The sequence below is a fragment of the Micromesistius poutassou genome (genome assembly GCF_964030765.1).
Source record: "Micromesistius poutassou genome assembly, chromosome: 7".
In the NCBI taxonomy this organism is placed as follows: Eukaryota; Metazoa; Chordata; class Actinopteri; order Gadiformes; family Gadidae; genus Micromesistius; species Micromesistius poutassou.
The window spans coordinates 3359465-3379947 of NC_140277.1; the positions used below are offsets into that span (position 1 = coordinate 3359465).

Consider the following 20483-nt stretch of genomic DNA (forward strand, 5'->3'; position numbering starts at 1 on the left):
AATGAAGTGCCAGGACGTACAACATACAATAAGTGCGTAAGTGGGGTGTGTGTGTGGGGGGGGGGGGGGGGGGGGGGGGGGCTGAACAAGTGAGTCTTCAGTATTTTTTGCACTTGTGTCTTGTGCAAGGGAGACCATGTCTGGGTGTAAGTGTAGCTTGTCTGAGACTGCCTACCACTGTTGCTAAGGCCTTCTAATCTGCAGCGCACATCTGTTGGCCGGTGTCACCCACGGGGTCAGCTTAGCCTGTTACAGCCCCCTGGAAAAGAGCACTGTGGACGTATAGGATAACTTATAAAGGAGTCTCTTGTGTGCCTGTGGTGGTATGCAGCGTGACCCAGCGATTCCTGAGAGCATCTTTCATTGGCAGAGCCAGAAGTGGCTTACTCCCTCAAGGAATTTGTTTGTCCGTGACCTGGGATATGGATACTTTTCGGTTGACACCGATCAAGCAAACTGTTTTTTTTTGACGACCTCTCATGTCTGATGACTGAGTGTCACATCATTGTATTACAGGAAGATGGTAAAACCTGGTAGTTTCAGAGAGGATCACTGCTGGGTTGGCTGTACATGTGAGTCATGTTAGTCGAACAGTCTGGGGCCCAACTGTCATTGTGCCAAATAATGGATAAGCAGACGCACAGCTACAAATAGGGTGGGAAATCCACTGATTTCGGCTCATCGGTACATAGGCAGGGTTGTACTTCAACATAATTTCAAATGATAATTTCAAATGAACAGTTACCAGTTAACATTTATAACTGCTGGGCTGAATTCATACCTCCATACATAAATTAACATGAACATTTTATTGTATTGTTTATTTATTGTAATTTTTTTTAAGTGTTTTTCGCGACAAGAGTAGAAATCTCCTTCACATGTATCTCGTCTGCCGGGAATGTGCCAGACTGAGATGCGACATTGACACGTTTCCAAGGATTGCCAGGCCTGTTGCAGACAAAACGAGCAGATGTGCGGCGACAATTAGCATTTCACACATTTCAGCCCATTAAAAAAAGACAAACAGCCCACAAAAACGCTTTCATGTGTGCCGCTCTATTTCGATCAAAAGGAAGAGCGGTTCTTTCTTCACCACGAAAAAAAACAAGGAAGCAAAAAGGCTTCCTCCTGGATCCAATAGGAGCAGAATGAAAGAGGAAGATGAAGAAGGGGTGAAAAAAAAGAGTGAGCTGTCAGAAAACAACTAAATTGATGCTGGACTCATCATTAGTGAGAAGCGCTGACTTTCCATGTCAGCCAGTCCCGTCATACTGACAGCATCTCTCTCTCTCTCTCTCTCTCTCTCTCTCTCCCTCTTTCCCTCTCTCTCACTCAGTCTCTCACTCAGTCTCTCTCTCTCTCTCTCTCTCTCTCTCTCTCTCTCTCTCTCTCTCCCTCTCTCTCCCTCAGTCTCTCACTAAGTCTCTCTCTCCTCTCTCTCTCCCTCGCTCTCTCTCTCTCTCTCTCTCTCTCTCTCTCTCTCTCTCTCTCTCTCTCTCTCCCTCTCTCTCTCAACAGTACTATCAGTACAAAAGATCCATCTCTCCAGAGAAATTAAAGAGCTCCTAATGAGAGCAATATGCTTAAACAAAAAAAGAAAATGGTATGTAAGCATTTCTCGACACAAATCCCCCCGATGCGCAGAAAAAGAGTTCCTAAATTTGCTGCGTCTTACATTTTCTTATCAGTATGACCTTTTCTTTGTCGGAAGGAAATTCCCCCTAAAACGTTGAGATAATTTCTACAATGTTTACACAATAACTACTGAATATGACATGCTTAGTGACTGTCAGACAAAGGCAGGGGGACTAGAATAGTCCATATTTAACACATTATATGGTCTAGATGGTTCCACAAAAGACCCAACAGGATGTGTTCAACATGCAAACATTCACACACCGACGGCGGAGTCAACCATGCAGGGCGACGGCCAGCTTGCCGGGAGCATTCAGGGTGAGGTGCTTTGCTCAGGGACCCCTCAACACTCTAGCTAGGTGGAGCCGGGGATCGAACTAGCAACCTTCCGGTTACCAGCCAACCCGCTCTACCCTTCTTGAGCCGCATGTCCGCCCCAGTTACCTGCGTGGGGTGCCGTCCTCGTGGGGCTGGATGATGACCACCTTGACGGTGATGGAGGTGCGCAGGAGGTCGATCATCTGCTCGTGGGTCAGGGTCGCGACGGCCACCTTGCAGATCTCCACCAGCCGGCTCCCCTGCCGCAGCCCGGCCTTCCAGGCGAAGCCGAAAGGCTCCACGTCCGCCACGATGCCCTCGAAGTTCACGTGGAAGCCCAGCTGGCCCAGGCCGTTGCGACGCAGGATGATCTCCGAGGTCTCGCAGCCCCTGGTGGTGATCTGGAACCAGGACGACACATCGCTTTACTAGGGTATGGTCGCAAGAGCACAATAAAGCCGCATTAAAGTTCTGCAAAAGACTGACTCGACGCACTTAATGTACGTGCATATTGGGTTAACCTAGTGATTGTTAGTGCTCGGCACTTGGTTCTATGGACATCCTTACTGTACCAACAGGGACATATTGTTTCTCTTTCTTCTGACAAATGTACTGATACAAAAAAAAAAAGGATCTGCAAATTTCCCTAAATGTAAATGTAAAGCTCATGAGGAATTAGATAGGAAGAAAACACCAAGGACGTGATGTGTGTACGGTAAGCCAGGGGAGTCTCACCTGTGGTACAAAGTATGTTTGTTTTAGAATTGACAGTGCATTTCACCCAAAAAACCCGCCCCCCACTCCCTTAGTCCCTTACATCTACGCGCAGACACAAGCAAACAAATAGCAGGGAATTAAGGTGAACGAAGCATAGCAGAAACCCTATCCTGAGGCAGGGCTGCATTAAGTGTCTTTGTCTTGCTAATCCAAAACCTTTTCAGTAAAAAGGGTGCATCCTCGAAGCAACAGATTAGGCTGAGAGGAGCCTATTGACAACTAAGTCACCCACAAGCACTGTTCAAATCCAAGCGTCAATCTTAATGACACGTCACATGTTTACAGCAATCGGGAACTCTGGCTCCCAGGCACAGTCTGGGCCCACTAATCCTGCAGCCTATCAGGTGGCAGTTCACTTTGCTATGATGATCCAGTGGATTAAACCACCCTCTGTCTCCTGAGGTATTCGTCGTTATAGCCATATTTCTCTGGCTTCCTTCACTGAAAACCTTTCATATCTACGAGTACCGAAGCCTGTTGTCCAGTGATGTCAATGATCACATTGAAGCGCCCATCAGACCAGTCTTGGGTCAACCCCCGGTTGACTGACTTCATTTGCCCTGAAGTGGCAGCTGGTGTCAGGGACACATTAGCTCAGCGTCTGGCCTGTCAACACGTCAGCAGCCTCTCACACCGCGAGAAACCTGAGCCAGCCGGAGCGAGGGAGGCCCTCATCGAGTACGCCTCAAGAAACGTCTATTTCCTCCAACCTGCAGGCAAAGAAACCGCCATTCTCTCTGACCCCCATACCTTCTGGTCCATAGGCGCATAGGCTAAACATGCTGAGCTGCAGCACTGACATGCATAGGATTTCACAGGTTTAAGTAAACCATGAGTTATTCATGATCTATCTCACTAGTAAGGATAATATGTCATTTGGTTATGGATTCATGCTGTTTACTATTCCTTGTTGTATGTTTTTAAAATATTTTTTGGAGTGTACAAAACAAGGCCTAATAGCATGCATGGAGAGTCGTTTCTTTCTAAAAATCTGGATTTATTAAAGTACTCTTCCAAATTAAAAGCCCTCTTCAGGCCCTCATAATCAACTGATCAAAGCAAAAGGAGCACTAGGGAGAGATGAGCCACTATCTCAATAATGACCCAGGATAAAACATGCAGGGCTAGAGGAGAATTGTCGGCGGGCTGGAGGGCGGGGGGGAGAGGGTCTAGGAGAGGTCTGGCTGGAGAATTAGGAAGACAATCTCTGTGGCTGAATACCATACGGCCATGCAGGAATCAAACTGCTCTTTGTCGGGGATTCATTAGGTCTAAATAATGGCTTTCTGAATGTCATCATTCCGTCTCTTCATTCTGTCTGTCTCGGGAATTGATGGGCCTGGGTTTTCATCAGAGCAGAACGCATTGTGGTGAACAGACCTCTCGTTGTCTCCGGCCCCTAGTGTATTCGCAGCTTCTGAAGTAGTTATGATAATGGGACTAGCGTGATGTCCGTCAGCGTGTTCGCTATACGTCTCGACGCCAGAGAGGAGAGCATTGTTAAGTCCAGTCGATTGGGTGCAGGGGAACAGTGACACAACCTGTTACACAATAGTAACACAACCTGCCATAAGCTCAAAATCAATGCTTCGTCTGAATATGTACCTGGGGCGCTCCGGTGGCTCACCGGTAGAGCATGTACTATTAAGGCACAGCCTTAATGGTACGTACTATTAAGGCACAGCCTTAATGGTACGTTCGCAGTGACCCGGGTTCGATTCCTGCCCGTGTGCTTCATACACCAAAGCTGCCAATTTTGAAATCCGAACAAAGGCTGAATAGCCCTCTCGGTGGGAACTGGTGTCTGTGAGGTGCGTAAGAACTAGTTACGACCTTGTTCTGTCCTTGGCAGCCATCTGACACCTCACAAAGAGAGGATCTGTTTCTACTTACACTAAGTGAAGACGTCCTCTAAAATGTACTGAGGCACGCTCATTTCCAAGGCCTAGACCCTGTAATAACATTGATTTACAATTTAATATATCGCACAGCCAGATCCCATTGGCATTATACGCATTAAAACACACACATGCAGAGAGCAGTTTTTCTGAGAAAAAAAAAGACGCACTGAAAAAAGAACATGGAAGAAAAACAACACGTTATATTACGACTGAATAAAAATGTTATACGGTGTTTAATATATTGGTAAATTAACGTTCTAATGATGTTTTACTGTGTTGCTGCGTAACAACGTTGCACAGAGTAAATTCAGACAACAGAGAGATTGGTTTTAGTGGAGGGGCGCAACACAGTTATTATCTGCAATAACTGAATTTATGGCTCTCTATACACAGGCCGCATTAAAACTGGCAGCCATTTCTCTCGACAACGCCTCGCTACGCTTGGGCGGTGGTGTGCTTGTAATCCTGATGGTGTAGCCTGATGGAGGAGGAAGTCATGTTCACACAGGAGGAAACAATGTGCACCGCTTTTAAAGGGAATTAGCCAAACGGGAACAAACAAAACACAAACCCTAACCCGAACAACAAAAAATCCTTTGTGGTGCTGAGCTAAATATGTATTTTAAGAGCCGGGTGAGGATAGACCCGTTTACGAGTTTTATGGAAAAAAGATCTTCTCATATCTCTATTCTAATTAAAGCCTAAAACACATAAAAATGAAAAGTAATAATTATACAATGAATTAAATATATATAACATTGATGAATTATGTTTTTAAACGACATAATGACGCATTGGCTGTATAGCTCGCAACATGCATCCCCCAACTATGATAGACGAGATGAAATGACTTCAAAACAAGGTCAAACAGCCATAGCTAATATGGTTGGTAATGCAGGGCTAATTCAAATCCATTCATTGACATGTGTTTGTTTGACTTAGAAAACACACCTCACTTAACTCGACACCACAGCGCAGGCTAATGCTCAGATGAGGTAATTCCCCATTAGCCGTGGTTAGAGTGAACCTAGCATGTCAGCAGCAGGTCCTGCTGCGGCGAGTAGGGTGGTCATCCATTGCACCCTGGGGAGCTCGCTGGACATTATCACAAAGCTTTTAGCTGTGCCCCCCCCCCACGCCGGGCTGCTCCGTATGTCAGGAGTGGACAATCTGTTCACGTTCTGCCTGCCCCCGCGGTTCAGATTACATCACAGGCCTGCGGAGAGAAGGCCGTGCAATGAAACCTGAGTCCGGCCAACCCCCAGGGACGTAAGGAAGCAAAGGCACCTCTGGGGCCAACGCTGCCCCACGGCTCCTCCCCGTCCAAGAGGCAGGCGCTCTTATTCATGCTTAACGGTCATTCATGGTTCAACAGCTTTATAGATTGGGGGCTGTTTAATTTGCATCATGCACCCCCTCCACGTGACTGCACTTGATGTGAAAGGGGATCAGCATAGCCAACGAGGGAGTGATATGATTTGGCTAACCATAAACTTCCCTCAATGTCCTATTCTATCCGTCTTCGTGCAGATTCTTAGTGACACATGAGTCCCCTTAAGGTTTGCTAAATGCTAAATACTCTCACAGCTCATGTGATTATGAGCTGGCATGGGCTGCAGATTGTTGATGTTTTTGTATAAATATATACTACTACTACTATGATACTAACTATTACTTAGTAACTATTCACAAATTGAAATAAAAAAAGTAGGTATATTATGCTGCACAGTAATGTGACGAAAGTGTGCCTTTCATTGGCAAATAATTAGTTGAGAAGTTGCATAGTGCATACTCAATTTAGCCTGGTTTACGTTATATGGTATATGTTTTATAAATGTATACAAAATATAATACAGGAAAGAATTCAGAGCGCAGTTTCAAGATATTGCAAGTCACATTTCCTGCTTCAGAGAGCCATATACGTGTGTGGGTGTATCAAGGCTAGATCAATTATGTACACACACTCAACTGATATAATCGGCCACAAACCGGGCCACAGCTGTGTGCAGAGTTACAGAGCAGCTCCTTGTGGGAGTGAAGGATTGAAGCGAGAAACGCAGTTCAGAGTTCCTCTATACTCGGTCTGGCAGACCCAAAAAACCCTGCAGGCTTCCATTTCCCCGGCTTCAAAACTGGGTTAGGGCACAATGTTCTGTCCTGTGTTGTTTCCCCAGACTACCTGCAGCCAGACAGACATCCAGCCGTGTGCGGCAGGGCTAGACAATCACATCATCCTTAATCTTGCACTCCATTAAATGAGTCACCCGGCACAGAGTGTTGAATCAGCTATGGTCAAGACCCTAAAAAACCCACTCTAGGGTTTTCGTACGGCTTTATGCTAATGACGCTAGGTAGCATCTGCAAGGGGACGACCTAAGCCCCAGTGTGTGCGTGCCAACGTTGGTCTGATGTGATGAGCCAAAAACCCCACCGCAGGAGAGCGGTAATCCTCAATGGACTCCGTGAATCAGGCTCCACCTCACAGGCAGAGGATACCTCAGATGGCCCCGGCCAAACCAACAAGTACCCACTGAAAACACTCACTGGCACGACCGCAAGTACGGGCCAGGCCACAGTGGCACAAAGCATCAGCCAATTAGAATGGAGGAGGAAGGCATATTATAACTGGTAGGATACCGTATACTGTATATCAGCCTAGATTAACTCATTCAACAAGGATGGAATTGCAATGTGTGGGAAAGTGTAATATTTTACATATGTGCTCTTTTTCCGCAGAGTAAAAAACCCACAACCACCAGAATAATAAATAAGGCTTAATGCTCATTGCCATAAACCCATTAGATTATTTAAATGTCCTACACCGCTTAGCCCACGCTGGTAAACGACTCAATCATCCAAAACCCGTTGGATTATTTGAGTAAATATGCCGAGGCGAGCACACACAGGAAGTGTGTGGTGGGTCAAATGACGTTCACAGCCTCCAGAAGTTGGCTTGATTTGTGCCGGACCCTGACTATGTGGCTGTTTACACCCTTTCTCACTGTTTAAGTGGGGCTTCATGTTAGCTAATGTAGGTGATAATGGTTTGACTCTGGTATGGATTGGTCCCCCACTGAGATCGCCCCCCCCCAGGATCCTCGTTAAAGGAGGCTGGGCCACGGGCTCCACCCATGCCCCCTGATCCTGTAGATGGTTGTGGAGAAGTGGGTGGAGGATGCAGTGCTAATTCTCTACTCCATCACAAACAGCCACTGGTGTCTTCAGCTGTTTCCAACTGCTACTGTATTAGCTTCAAATTCAAAATACGTTTCACGTTTCCAACTTTTCAGATAAGTAAAGCTAACCTAGGATAATAAAACTGTAGATTGCATGATTATGGCTTAAAAATACATCACACATGCAAAAGTAAAGTAATTATTTATTTCCTTTGAAAACCTCCTCAAGCAGCAGAAATCCATGGGTACTGCTACTCACTTAAAAATGTAACTGAACTTAAAAGTTCTCTAAAACTGTCTAAATCTAAGTCTAAATGAACTGGGGGGCTTTAAAGAGACAACAGAGCAGTGTGCTTCTGAAGATAAAGTTAATCTTGTTAGTCAAACCCAAGCAGTGTTGAAATCAAATTTAGCAGTACAACATCTCCAGTGTCTTACCTCCAGCCTCTGGACCATTTCCCTGATGTCCTCTCCACAGTTGTCATGCGCCGAGAGCATGACGCACTCGCCCCGCTCGTAGAAGATCTTAATGCTCATGACGCCCGAGGTCCAGCCAATCACATCACGACAGGAACAGTTAAACACCACGTTTTTCGAGTCCTCCTCGATGAGCACGATGAACTCGTTGGAGATGCCCAGCAGGCAGTCCACGTCGGCTGACTGACCGAAGTCCCGGGCGCGCACGCTCCACGTTATGGCTCCCACGCTGAACAGGTGCGCGTCCTTCCTAGGCTTGGCCTTCTCCTTCTTCTTGGCCCCCAGGGTGATGAAGCTGAACTTGACGGCCGAGTCGATGGTGGCCGTGCTGACAAAGTTCTCGGCCAGGTCCTTCAGGTACTCCTGTCTGGTGCGTGTGGCCATCGCCCGGAACTTCTCCGACTTGTGCGCCGCGTTCTCCCCGTTGATGACCTTGGCTAGCAGGAAGTCTCTGAACACAGCCGACTTGGGGAAGGTGACGCTCTTGGGGATGGGCGGTCCGAAAGGGGGCACGTCTTTGGACCTGGAGACGGCCACACTGGAGAGGGGAGGAAGAGGGGGAGGAAGCAGAAGGAGAGCGGTGACCAGAGGTGCTTCTGTTCCGACGGCAGAACAGGGATTCAGGCAATAAGCGGAGAGAGAGAGAGACGGATTCAACAATTCATTTTATTGGATTGTGTAACTGGTGGCTATTGGAAGGGGTTTTAATGCGTAAGGCTTCCGGGGGGGGAATAGATTAGAGCTAGGCAAGGCAGACAGAGCGGAGCCTCAAAGCAGAGGCTCATATCTTTTCCGGAGCCATCTTGACTTCAAACAACACTTCACTAGTGAGTCATCACTGGTAATTTGAAGGTGTCAAAGCAGTAAAAATACTTCAAGAGACACTTTGGCCATGCCCCATCTAATATGAAAGTCATGAAAGTCACCATTAAATGTATTTTAGGAGATTTATGCGTTGCACAGATTATCCCTTCAAATGGATCTCATTCATACCCTTTTGTACGAGGTCTGTGTCAGGATTGTGAAGCAAATGTGTTCAATTCAGTCTAGATAGCGCCTTAAAGGTTTAGGGTGTTTAAGGTGTTTGTATCAAAGCCAGTGAAATAGGTGTGTCATCTGGATCTCATTCTCCAGTCGGCCTCTGATCGTATGATGACTCATTTTGTGTACTCTCTTGCCCTTAATCAACCTTTGACCTTTTCACCGACATGCCGTGGGGGCATGCACCGTAGTTCCGCTCACCTGTAGCAGACGTTATCAGTGCAGGGGTTGTGGACTTTGACGATAACAAACACATGCTGGAAATGCGAGCGGATGTTCTTGGGCGTGAAGGGGAGAGCTCCGGGCTCCTGGAACACGATGGTGACAATGTCGTTGCCAATGTGCCTCTTCCGCAACAACTGGAAGGTTTGAAGAGCAGGGGGAGGGATCAAAGACATGCCATGGTTAGAGCTCTGGGGAAGAGTAAACAAATGAAGACAAAGATATGCACAGACAAATATATTTCATGGGAGATTTCCAGGTATCAAGCAATAATAAACTATTTAAGTGTAGACAGAAGAAAGAACGGGGGAATGGAGCTTTCATGAAAATCCCACTGTAAATAAAAGCAGTCTGACACCACAGCTCCAGACCATAAAATACATTTCATTAAATGCGACTCAGACACAGGTAAGGAAAGCATTCTCAAAAATAAGTTGAGAGAATATAACTGACTTTCTAGGTTGTTTATTTTGCACTACGAAAAACTACTAAAAACTTGCAATGCAGGAACATTGCCATGCCTTGCGAAATGTCAAATGTCAAATTCTATACTTCAATAAAAAAAAGTCACGGAAATAGTTTTGTTTCCCCACGGCACATCATCTGACCCCAAGAGCCGTTGCTAAGGAGCAGAGCTCAGGCTGCTAACGAAAGGAGTCAGTGGACGGAGCAGTGGGAGGCCAAAGCCATGCACAGGGTGAGCCAGAGGGTGAGGGTGCTGAGAACCACTGGAAGATGAGCCCGGGGGAAAACCAAACACACAATCTAACAACAAAGTAGGGTTAAAGAACAGAGGATAATCCTAACCCTGCCAATCAGTGACCTCGGTGCTAGATCTTGACCCATTAATAAAATAAAATAAAACCACTTTATTCGACCAACTGGATATTCGGTACATCCGTTGATATTGAATAGATTACACCCCAGTTTTCTTTTCGCATCGGTACTTTATTAGCCATCCAACTTGGAAGGAAAGTGCTCCTTCTCCATGGCGGCATCAGATCACTAAGACGATGAACTCCCGTAATCTGGGATTTACTGGCCTTCACTTACCAGCCCGCCACTGGATCCAATTAATCCCCCTGGTTTGACGAGACAGACACAGAGCCCTGTCTAATACCGAAAACAAGAGCCAACTCCTGGGGATGCGCTGATTAAAAAGCTACTACGGGGGGGGGGGGGCATGGCGTTGCCATGGCGATGCTCTCGGTTATGTCTGATAGGTCATTACCGGTATGAGATGAGTCTCCTGGGGGGGAGAGTGGCAGGGGACCGGGAGACAACCTAAAAGGAAGCTGCCTACTGCCGCACCTAATGCGACATGTGTGGGTGTGGGGGTGTGGTGGTGGTGGTGGTGTTGGTGGGGATGGTGGTCATGGTGGTGGTGGTTGTGGTGGTGGTGGTTGTGGTAGTAGTGTTGGTGGTGGTGTTGGTGGTGGTGGTGATGGTGGTGGTGTGTGGTGGTGGTGTGTGGTGGTTTTGGTGGTGGTAGTGGTAGTGGTGTTGGTGGTTTGTGGTGGTGGTGGTGGTGGTGGTGAGTGATGGTGTAGGTGTGTGGTGGTGTTGGTGGTGGTGTATGGTGGTGGTGGTGGGGATGGTGGTGGTGTATGATGGTGGTGGTGGTGGTGATTGGTGATGGTGGTGGTGTGTGGTGATGGTGGTGGGAATGGTAGTGGTGGTGGTGATAGTGGTGGTGTTTGGTGGTGGTGTGTGTGGTGGTGATGGTGGTGTTTGGTGGTGTTTGGTGGTGGTGGAGGCGTGTGGTAGTGGTGGTGGTGGTGGGGGTGGTGGTGATGGTAGTGATGTTGGTGGTAGCGGGGGTGGTGGTGGTGGTGTTGGTGTTTGGTGGTGGTGGAGGCGTGTGGTAGTGGTGGTGGTGGGGGTAGTGGTGATGGTGGTGATGTTGGTGGTAGTGGGGATGGTGGTGGTGGTGTTGGTGTTTGGTGGTGTTTGGTGGTGGTGGAGGCGTGTGGTAGTGGTGGTGGTGGTGGTGGTGGTGGGGGTGGTGGTGATGGTAGTGATGTTGGTGGTAGCGGGGATGGTGGTGGTGGTGTTGGTGTTTGGTGGTGGTGGAGGCGTGTGGTAGTGGTGGTGGTGGTGGGGGTGGTGGTGATGGTAGTGATGTTGGTGGTAGCGGGGATGGTGGTGGTGGTGTTGGTGTTTGGTGGTGGTGGAGGCGTGTGGTAGTGGTGGTGGTGGGGGTAGTGGTGATGGTGGTGATGTTGGTGGTAGTGGGGATGGTGGTGGTGGTGTTGGTGTTTGGTGGTGTTTGGTGGTGGTGGAGGCGTGTGGTAGTGGTGGTGGTGGTGGTGGTGGTGGGGGTGGTGGTGATGGTAGTGATGTTGGTGGTAGCGGGGATGGTGGTGGTGGTGTTGGTGTTTGGTGGTGGTGGAGGCGTGTGGTAGTGGTGGTGGTGGTGGGGGTGGTGGTGATGGTAGTGATGTTGGTGGTAGTGGGGATGGTGGTGGTGGTGTTGGTGTTTGGTGGTGGTGGAGGCGTGTGGTAGTGGTGGTGGTGGGGGTAGTGGTGATGGTGGTGATGTTGGTGGTAGTGGGGATGGTGGTGGTGGTGTTGGTGTTTGGTGGTGGTGGAGGCGTGTGGTAGTGGTGGTGGTGGGGGTAGTGGTGATGGTGGTGATGTTGGTGGTAGTGGGGATGGTGGTGGTGGTGTTGGTGTTTGGTGGTGTTTGGTGGTGGTGGAGGCGTGTGGTAGTGGTGGTGGTGGTGGTGGTGGTGGGGGTGGTGGTGATGGTAGTGATGTTGGTGGTAGCGGGGATGGTGGTGGTGGTGTTGGTGTTTGGTGGTGGTGGAGGCGTGTGGTAGTGGTGGTGGTGGGGGTAGTGGTGATGGTGGTGATGTTGGTGGTAGTGGGGATGGTGGTGGTGGTGTTGGTGTTTGGTGGTGTTTGGTGGTGGTGGAGGCGTGTGCTGCCCATTGGCTGCAATGGACGGAGGTTGGCTCCACTGACCTGTTGCCGGTTGTTGGGGGTGTAGGGGAGCAGGGTGGAGACGTGGAACATCAGCTCGTAGTCCTTGTAGGTGGTGTAGAGGGAGTGGGTCCCGGTGGAGTCGGCTGGAAGCATAGGGAGGAAACGCTGTGTTCGTCACCAGAGAGAGCCATCAGTGTGCAGGAGCGAGGATATACAGCGGTATGGGAACCGGCCGTTACAGGGAGCCGCTATGATGTATTATGGCAATGAATAAACACAATAGGAGCGGGCCGAATGCATCTGCGCTAAAATTGGGTGCAGAGGTAATACATAAGGAAAAGGCTATATCTCTGGCGTTTTATTTTCATAATGTGTGTGTGTGTGTGTGTGTGTGTGTGTGTGTGTGTGCGTGGCTGTATATCTTAATGTTGTGTGTGTGTGAGTGCGTCTTGCTCTTGTTGCCCAACTGGGGGTGTTTGTGTGTCTCACTCTTGATGTCCAGCTGGGTGTATACTGTATGTATACATGTGTGTGTGTGTGTGTGTGTGGGTGCTTGTGTCTCACTCTTGTTGTCCAGCTGTGTGTACATATGTGTGTGTGTGTGTGTGTGTGTGTGTGTGTGTGTCTCACTCTTGTTGTCCAGTTGCGCTCTGTACTTGGAGAAGCCTTTGAGGCGGACCCTCTGGCCCAGCAGGTCCAGGAACTCTTCCAGGGCGGGGCCGGGGCCCTCGTTGTTGTACATCTCCTCCTCCGTGCTCTGGCCCGCCTTGCAGTAGAGGACCCCCACCTTGTGCTGGAAGCTCAGCTGGAGGCCGGCGGGGGGAGACGGAGGGAGACAGGGAGAGAAAGGGGGAGACGGAGGGAGAGTCAGACCACAGGCGTCCAATCACACAGCCTCCCTCTACCTGGCTGCTCACGCTGCCTTTCCCGGCCCTCCCCCCCCCTCCCCCGAGGTGGGTGGGAAAAATGTGGCTTTTCAGTACATTAAAAAAAAAAAAAAGGTGAACCGCAGAATTTGTTTTTCACCCCTGATTAATGTGCTGAATGCACAGTGATGCATTGAGTCATGCGCGCAGACACACACACACACACACACACACACACGCATACACCTTTACACACCCACACAGATGTGAATTGTCACATGCGCACAAACACACACACACACACATGCGCATATTTTTAGATCAACACACACACACACACACACACACACACACACAAACACACATGCATACACACATACACACACACACACACACACACTGAGTGACCACCCTGTTGGCCGTCGTCTATATTCCATCCGGCTGTAGCTCTTATGAGGGCTTTCATGCCCGTTTGGGCCGACCGCAGTGTAACCCCCTAAGGCCAGGCGAGGGAGGGCTGGGAGGAGGTCTGAGAGGAGGTCTGATAGCAGGTCTGAGAGGAACGCTGGGCTGCGCGTAAATCAACCTTAGCTAATAACCGCTGTTGAGGAGCAGCTGCAAAGCCACTGGGGACTGAATTACAGACGTACGGCTGGGTTCGCGCCGGATTAGGGGGGAATACTATATAAGCTCACATCAATGGCAGGCAAATCCTTTGTGGGACGACTTGGGTAAACAATCCGTTGGGTTTGTCCTTGGGTTCCTTCACGTCTTCGTTTCGTCTCGTACCGGTTAAAGCGCTGTTCGGGGACAGAGCGGCGTGTGGGTTGGGCTGAGTGCAGAGTACGTGATTTAATTGGTTGGACTTGTTTGAGAGTTGAGTCGAGGGCTCCCGCATGTGAAGCGGTTTGCTGCGTTTAGATAATGGCGTGCCACACCCTGGGGAAAACTCCCGACTAACAACCCCTTCCTTGAAAACATGTACAACTGGGCTTGACATTTGGATGGAGCTACAGCATCTGGGAGACAATCATTTGCCATGCAGACGGCGTAACTCATTTTTTTTTGTTCGCTGAAATATGGTGCGCATGAATATTTCACCATGCACAGCCCCCCACCGATGCCGGATGAGGAAGGCAGTTAAAAAAGGACCAAAAAGGGAACAAGATCCTGTCCACACCTGTTGCCCCTGCTTTCTTAACTGCAACCCTGCATCTCGACACGGCTGGTTTTGTCAGGACGGAACGGCTTTGTCACCGCAGAGAGGAAAAGCTCCCCAAACATAACCCATTGACTGAAACAAATTGGAATCGCTAGGGCAATCTCTCTGCCTAACCCCACCCCCCCACCCCCAACCCCACTCCTTTACAGGTTAACAGTTCCCCGGCCAGCTCCTGACACCGTTGCCATGGTGACGCCCGCCATCAGGCCCACCGCGCTGTGCTTAGGCTCCTGTGGTGACTAAGTGCCATTAGAACATCACGCCCTGTCGAAATGGCACCGGTGTGCGGTGATGTCGCCTGCTCTGCCCCGCGTTATACGGGCTCACTTAACCCCTCGCTTGGAGTCACCCACTGGCCAATGACCATCAATTACCCCGTGCCACACCGGTAACTGCTTCCCGGGGACTGGGAATCATCCAGTTTGACATCGAATGATAAATATAGCAGCGAGGACAGGAGTCATAATTCTGAGATGTGCTTTTGTGCTGCCCTGATTGCATTTTTGTTTGGTTGGAGTCTGAGTTGGCAGGCCAGGAAATGGACCGGAGATGGAGGGATGAGTGGCGATGTTTGCAAAGACACCCCATCCGACATCTAATGTGGATGCTAGGGGAGACTTTTTAGTCATCAAGCAGACACTTTGATCCGCATAAGTGCAATCAGATACAGGTAGGCGTGGCTATAGGCTGAGACATGGGGGAATCAAACCCTTGGGTGTCTTTCCTAGGAGGTAGGGCGGGTTAGCTGGTAACTGGAAGATTTCCAGTTCGATCCATATAAATGCATTCCATTTACCATTCATTTACTCACTATACATGCCCTGACAATTCTGAAGCGCTGGATAACCAATACGATCAGTTCGAGAAGTTCATCCTCTTCTCTATACATCCTCATCCGTTAGTGCACTCCTGCTCTTCCTCAGCCCACCACTAGGGGCAGTTGGAGCACGTCACACTGATGTTGGACTCCCAGAAAGCGAACGACGGAAGCAAACGGAGGAGGGAAAGGGGAGCTAATGAGGGGAGAGAGAGAAACGGGGACAGCGGACCCCCCTGGAGAGCCGTGAGACAGACCTGCGCATGGAACAGCAGTATCACCGTATCCCGGGTGTTCCACTGCATCACCGGGACATCTGTCTGCACCGCAGGCTCCTATACACAATGCTTCACCACTCCAAGACTCGGTAGAGCCACAGCGTCTCGCTTTAGGTGAGCCCATTCTGAAGGGGTGCAGTAAAATGGTAAATGGAGTGCATTTATACAGCTCGTTTCTAACCAGTGATCTCTCAAAGTGCTTTACAATATTGCCTCACATTCACCCATTCATACACACATTCACACACTGTCGACGGTGTCAACCAGGCAGGGCGACAGCCAGCTCGTCGGGAGCAGTTAGGATTTAGGTGTCTTGCTCAGGGACACCTTGACACCTCCACACTCGGAGATGGAGATTGAACTAGCAACCCTCCAGTTACCATCCAACGTGCTCTACCTCCTGAGCCACATGTCGCCCAGAAAAATATCCATAAGGCTCTTCTGTGGGGCACGTGAGAACGAGAAAACGTACCTCTCCACGAGGTGTCAGCGGGTTAATCCTGACGTTATGCAGGCGAGGAAGGATAAGTATTTGGCTTAAGGGAGCACTGATTAAGCTCTGCAATATCAATGCTCGTGGGGGGTAGAGACTAATCTCAGGCACCTGCCAAGAGGAACCATTCAGGGCTCCATCATTTCCCCCTCATTGGCTTATCCGGTTTCGGCAGAGGAAAAAAAAGAAATGAACACAAGAAGGAATGACTGTTTAACGTCACTGCGTTTTTTCGTTGTGTTTTGGTGCGCCGTCCTCGGCTGGGAAGTGAATAGAGACATTCCTGTTGACACGGCTTCTTTGATAAGGAGTTAGGGTTACAGTCCTGATTTTAACTGGTCATCGTCAAGGTTTGATTGGCCGCCTTAATGCAGTTCCCGGTCCATTCACACACAGAGTTGAAGCAATCAAAAAGAGCAGCAGGGCACCAATGTGAGGGGTGACTACAAAGGCCTGTTCTTTTTTTGACTGTGTGTGTGTGTGTGTGTGTGTGTGTGTGTGTGTGTGTGCGCGTGTGTGTGCGTGTGTGTATGTATGCGTGTGTGTGCGTGTGCGTGTGCATGTGTGTGAACGCTGGTTTATGAAAGATGTTGCGATCGGCTGCTCGTCGGCCCACTCAATCTCTCGCCCACCGCAGGGGGCCGGTTCTCTTCCGGGGAGAAGCTGAACATTATGGCCGTGCACGCAGGCACGGAGAGGGGGGAGTCTGCCACACACACACAGAGCACTTTGGAAATGAGGCTTTTCCACCAAAACATACTGTTACAGGACACATCTTCTCTTTCCCAGTACTTCCATCTGTGCTCCTTCTCCCTGCTCTGAAAACAAACACATCACAGGGCCGTTGATTGAACTTGGCCAGGACGTGTGTTATTAAAACATGAGATGATTGAACTCTAGATATTTGTAGCACTGTGCATTAATGATTCATGCAGAGGCACAGCAAAAAATAACATCCAAATATAACATCATACTCTAGTGGCCCTTTGGGCCCTAAGAGCTATGTTGAAAACAACCCAAGTCATTCCCACAATGTTTGTCCGCAGTAAGACGCTTCTGTTTATATCACGCTCTGTAAAGAGACAACCCACGTAGGAAAACTGTAAGACCTCAACCCCCCTCACTTCTTTTGTGTGTTTGTAGATACGTTTGTCCGATCTTTTGTCCTGAGAACACAAAGACACACGGTTGTCTCCGTCGCACTTCGAACCCGGATATGTCCCTTGCCGGTTAGAAGGATGAGCTCACGCTAACACACACCGTTACATCAATAACAAGGCCGTTTTCTCATAGTCGAGACAATAGCGATCGCTACTTGGCTTGTTAAAACCCTTTGCTGCGCTCATGGCTTCATTAGGGGCCTGATTAATGGGCTCGAGATTACATGTTGAAGCCTTTTACTTGGTACAAGAACACAGGGACTCGAATCAATAATACCAATTTCAGTCTAACGGACATAATGAAATATGACATCCATGGCCATCCAAGCGTCCACACAGAGAAATTCCCCCACTCCGAGATTAAATAAGTTGTCTGGCAAGTTTCTGCACGTCGTCCTAGCGGGAGAAAGAAAATCAATGAACCCCCTTGGGAGTCTGGATTCCAGATAGATTTTATTTATGTGTAATATTGGCTTCCCTGTACCCCCATGCGGAAGACAGTGAACTTTTAAAGTGGTGTTGACAGGCATTCCATGGAGAGCTGGGACGCCATGGGATTTGATCTGGCGCCACGTGTGGTCATGGCACTGATGTGTGTGGTGCAGGTGAAGCCACATGACTTTTGTGACACAAATGTGTCAGAGGTGTCCATGAGCAAAGGCATTGAAATCTCATTCAATAACAAGTTTAAGCAAGCACTCTGATTGGTCAATTCCCATTCTCGAGCGTGTTTAAATGTCTGGTGAAAGAACGGACAAAAAGATTGTGCCTAATTACAGACACTATCGCTATGCTAACTAGCCAAAACTACTTTCATGAGCCTAGTTTCCATAAGAACGTTCAACTGACCAAGAGTCGGCTATCGTCACTATAGGAACTATTTTCTGATGGAGATGAACTCGGGCAGAAAGCTTGAATTTGAGGGCAAATTAACCCACAATATGAAAATATTTTACAATATTGTTGATAATGAATATGGTTTGTGTTATTGAATCGCAATCTTACACTCGATGGCGTTCTTGAATCTCATTATTGGTACTTGAAGCACAGGACTTCGGTACTTGGCGCAAGCGCCTCGTTCCTACGGCTGTGCTTCGTGTACCAATAATGACATTCAAGAACGCCATCGAGTGTAAGATTGCTTAAATGAACTGAGGTTGGAAACCATGGCTACCCAGGGCTCCTGTAGAGTTAAGGAACATGGAATTATGGGCCGCGTTTATATAGAGCTTTATTGACCTCACGACATTCAAAGCACTTTAGAATCAGTGACTCACATTCACCCATTCATACACACAGGCAAGGCGACAGCCAGGTTGTCTAGAGCAGTTAGGGTTCGGTGTCTTGCTCAGGGACACCTTCACACTTGGGCCAAGTAGAGCAAGGGATCGAACCGGCAACCTCCCAGTCGCCAAACCAGCTAAGAATGTCCAAATGGGAAATCAGCCAATCCCATTAAAAAAATTCCACTTAAAACTTTAAAATCCGGCAAAACAAGGCAGGCTGTGTGTTGATGAGTGTCGCCGCGGTAACCATCATCCCCTGGTACTCACCCCTTGCTCGTCCAGTTTGAGGAGCTGCTCGGGCACCTTGGGCGAGTTGAGAGCCAGCCTCAGGCAGGGGATGTTGAGCTCGGGGATGACATACTCCAGCACCTCCTTCAGGGGCAGCCCACGCGTGGTGCCGTGGCGGGCCGTGGACGGCACCGCATCCTCCAAGATGGCACCGCGCAGCGTGGTGAGCTGGGGAACAGAGTCATGTTATTCTGGCCAATCACGTACTGGCATCCGTCTGTAATGTTTCTATAGGATATGTGGATGCGACTCTGCCCAGGACGATTTCCCCTGAAGGTACTGTACTCTGGGGGTGGAGAGGGAAGGGGTTTCGGCTGTACATGTGCACAGAGGGCAGGACGCGGCAGACGAAAGGTTAATATGCTTCCATTGCGCTTCTGAATTGAATGCCACAATTGACGTGAACAGATCCATTACTACTACCCCCGGTGGGCTACATTAAGAACTCGCTTGCTAAATAATTGAGACGGGCAAAATGCAGGGGCAGATGTTAAGGAGTGTTTTAGTATTTAGACCATTAGCACGGCAGTAAAAAGTTGATACGGAGAACAATGGTCTGAACACCCTATCCACAACCCCCTTGGCATGCATTTACACAAATAAAATTCCCCATTTTGTACTGCCATCCGCAAAGCCCAAGGGCCATGGAAGAGCGAACAGCCAAAGGCTCTTTGACGGTGACGCACGCAGGCAGAAACCTTTCTAATCCCGTCTATCTGGGGAAGGGTAGAGGGAGGAGTGTGCATGTGGGAGAGGAGGGGGGGGGGAAGATTATCAGGAGGGAGAAGGTAGAGAAGGAGACAGAGGTGAGGGTCAACCGTAAGACGCTTCATGCGAGCGGACCTTGTGTATATTGACTGAGGAGCAGGAGCGTGGCTCGCTGTGTGTGTGCTACTTGCATGACCCAGATACATTGTCCCGTCTGGGGAGTGATGTGCCTCCGACCGGGAAGGCCATTTGATATCAGTAACAGTTTCCTGCCGGCTGCATCTGTCGCTGAATTATTTAGGAGACCGCCCAACGTCGATCGATGAGAGCTTTTTTTTGTTAATCTGGACGACTGTGGTTGAGGTTTGACTCTGTGTACCTCATTTGAATGATTGTGTGTTTTTGTGTGCGTATGTGTGTGTGTATGTGTGTCTAACTGGGTATTTCCAGGGCTCGTACCATCGGATAGCGCGCATCAGCAGCTTGCATGACTGGACTTGGCTTCAAACCCCTGACTCTGTGAGTGTCCTCTGGGCGGACGGGGGAACAAAGAGCAGAGCAGGGTGCTCTATCCCCCCCACACTTGTTGTTCCAAGAGCCTTCTCCAACATTGCTGCGCTCTAGTCTTGCATGACCGAGCTTGGGACCGCACTCACCCAGCAGTGAGCGGCTAAATGTGACTGCACACCGACGAGGGAATGAGTCAAAGTCTTTAAACACTGCCAGGAAGCACCAGAAAACCCTATCGGTTTCAAGAAGATTCAGGCTACGGAAGAGCTTGGTGTATTTGTTTTGAGAAATATCTTGCTGTTGTTGATATTTGATTTAGTTGATTTTTTAAATTTACAGTACATTTAGCAGACGCTTTTATCCAAAGCGACTTAAAACGG

General features: G+C 49.0%; 1 protein-coding gene across 3 annotated transcripts in view; it reads right to left on the minus strand.

The window, feature by feature from the left end:
* LOC311350035 (signal-induced proliferation-associated 1-like protein 2) overlaps window positions 1-20483 on the minus strand; it is an 86526-nt gene that overhangs the window by 31408 nt on the left and 34635 nt on the right. For all 3 annotated transcript variants that reach the window (XM_084470072.1, XM_084470071.1, XM_084470070.1), the window contains exons 4-9: window positions 18865-19053; window positions 13106-13280; window positions 12515-12618; window positions 9527-9684; window positions 8246-8822; window positions 2080-2354 (exon numbers count right to left, since the gene is read on the minus strand). In XM_084470072.1, the coding sequence (XP_084326198.1) occupies window positions 2080-2354; window positions 8246-8822; window positions 9527-9684; window positions 12515-12618; window positions 13106-13280; window positions 18865-19053 (1478 nt within the window). The remainder of the gene's footprint in view (window positions 1-2079; window positions 2355-8245; window positions 8823-9526; window positions 9685-12514; window positions 12619-13105; window positions 13281-18864; window positions 19054-20483) is intronic.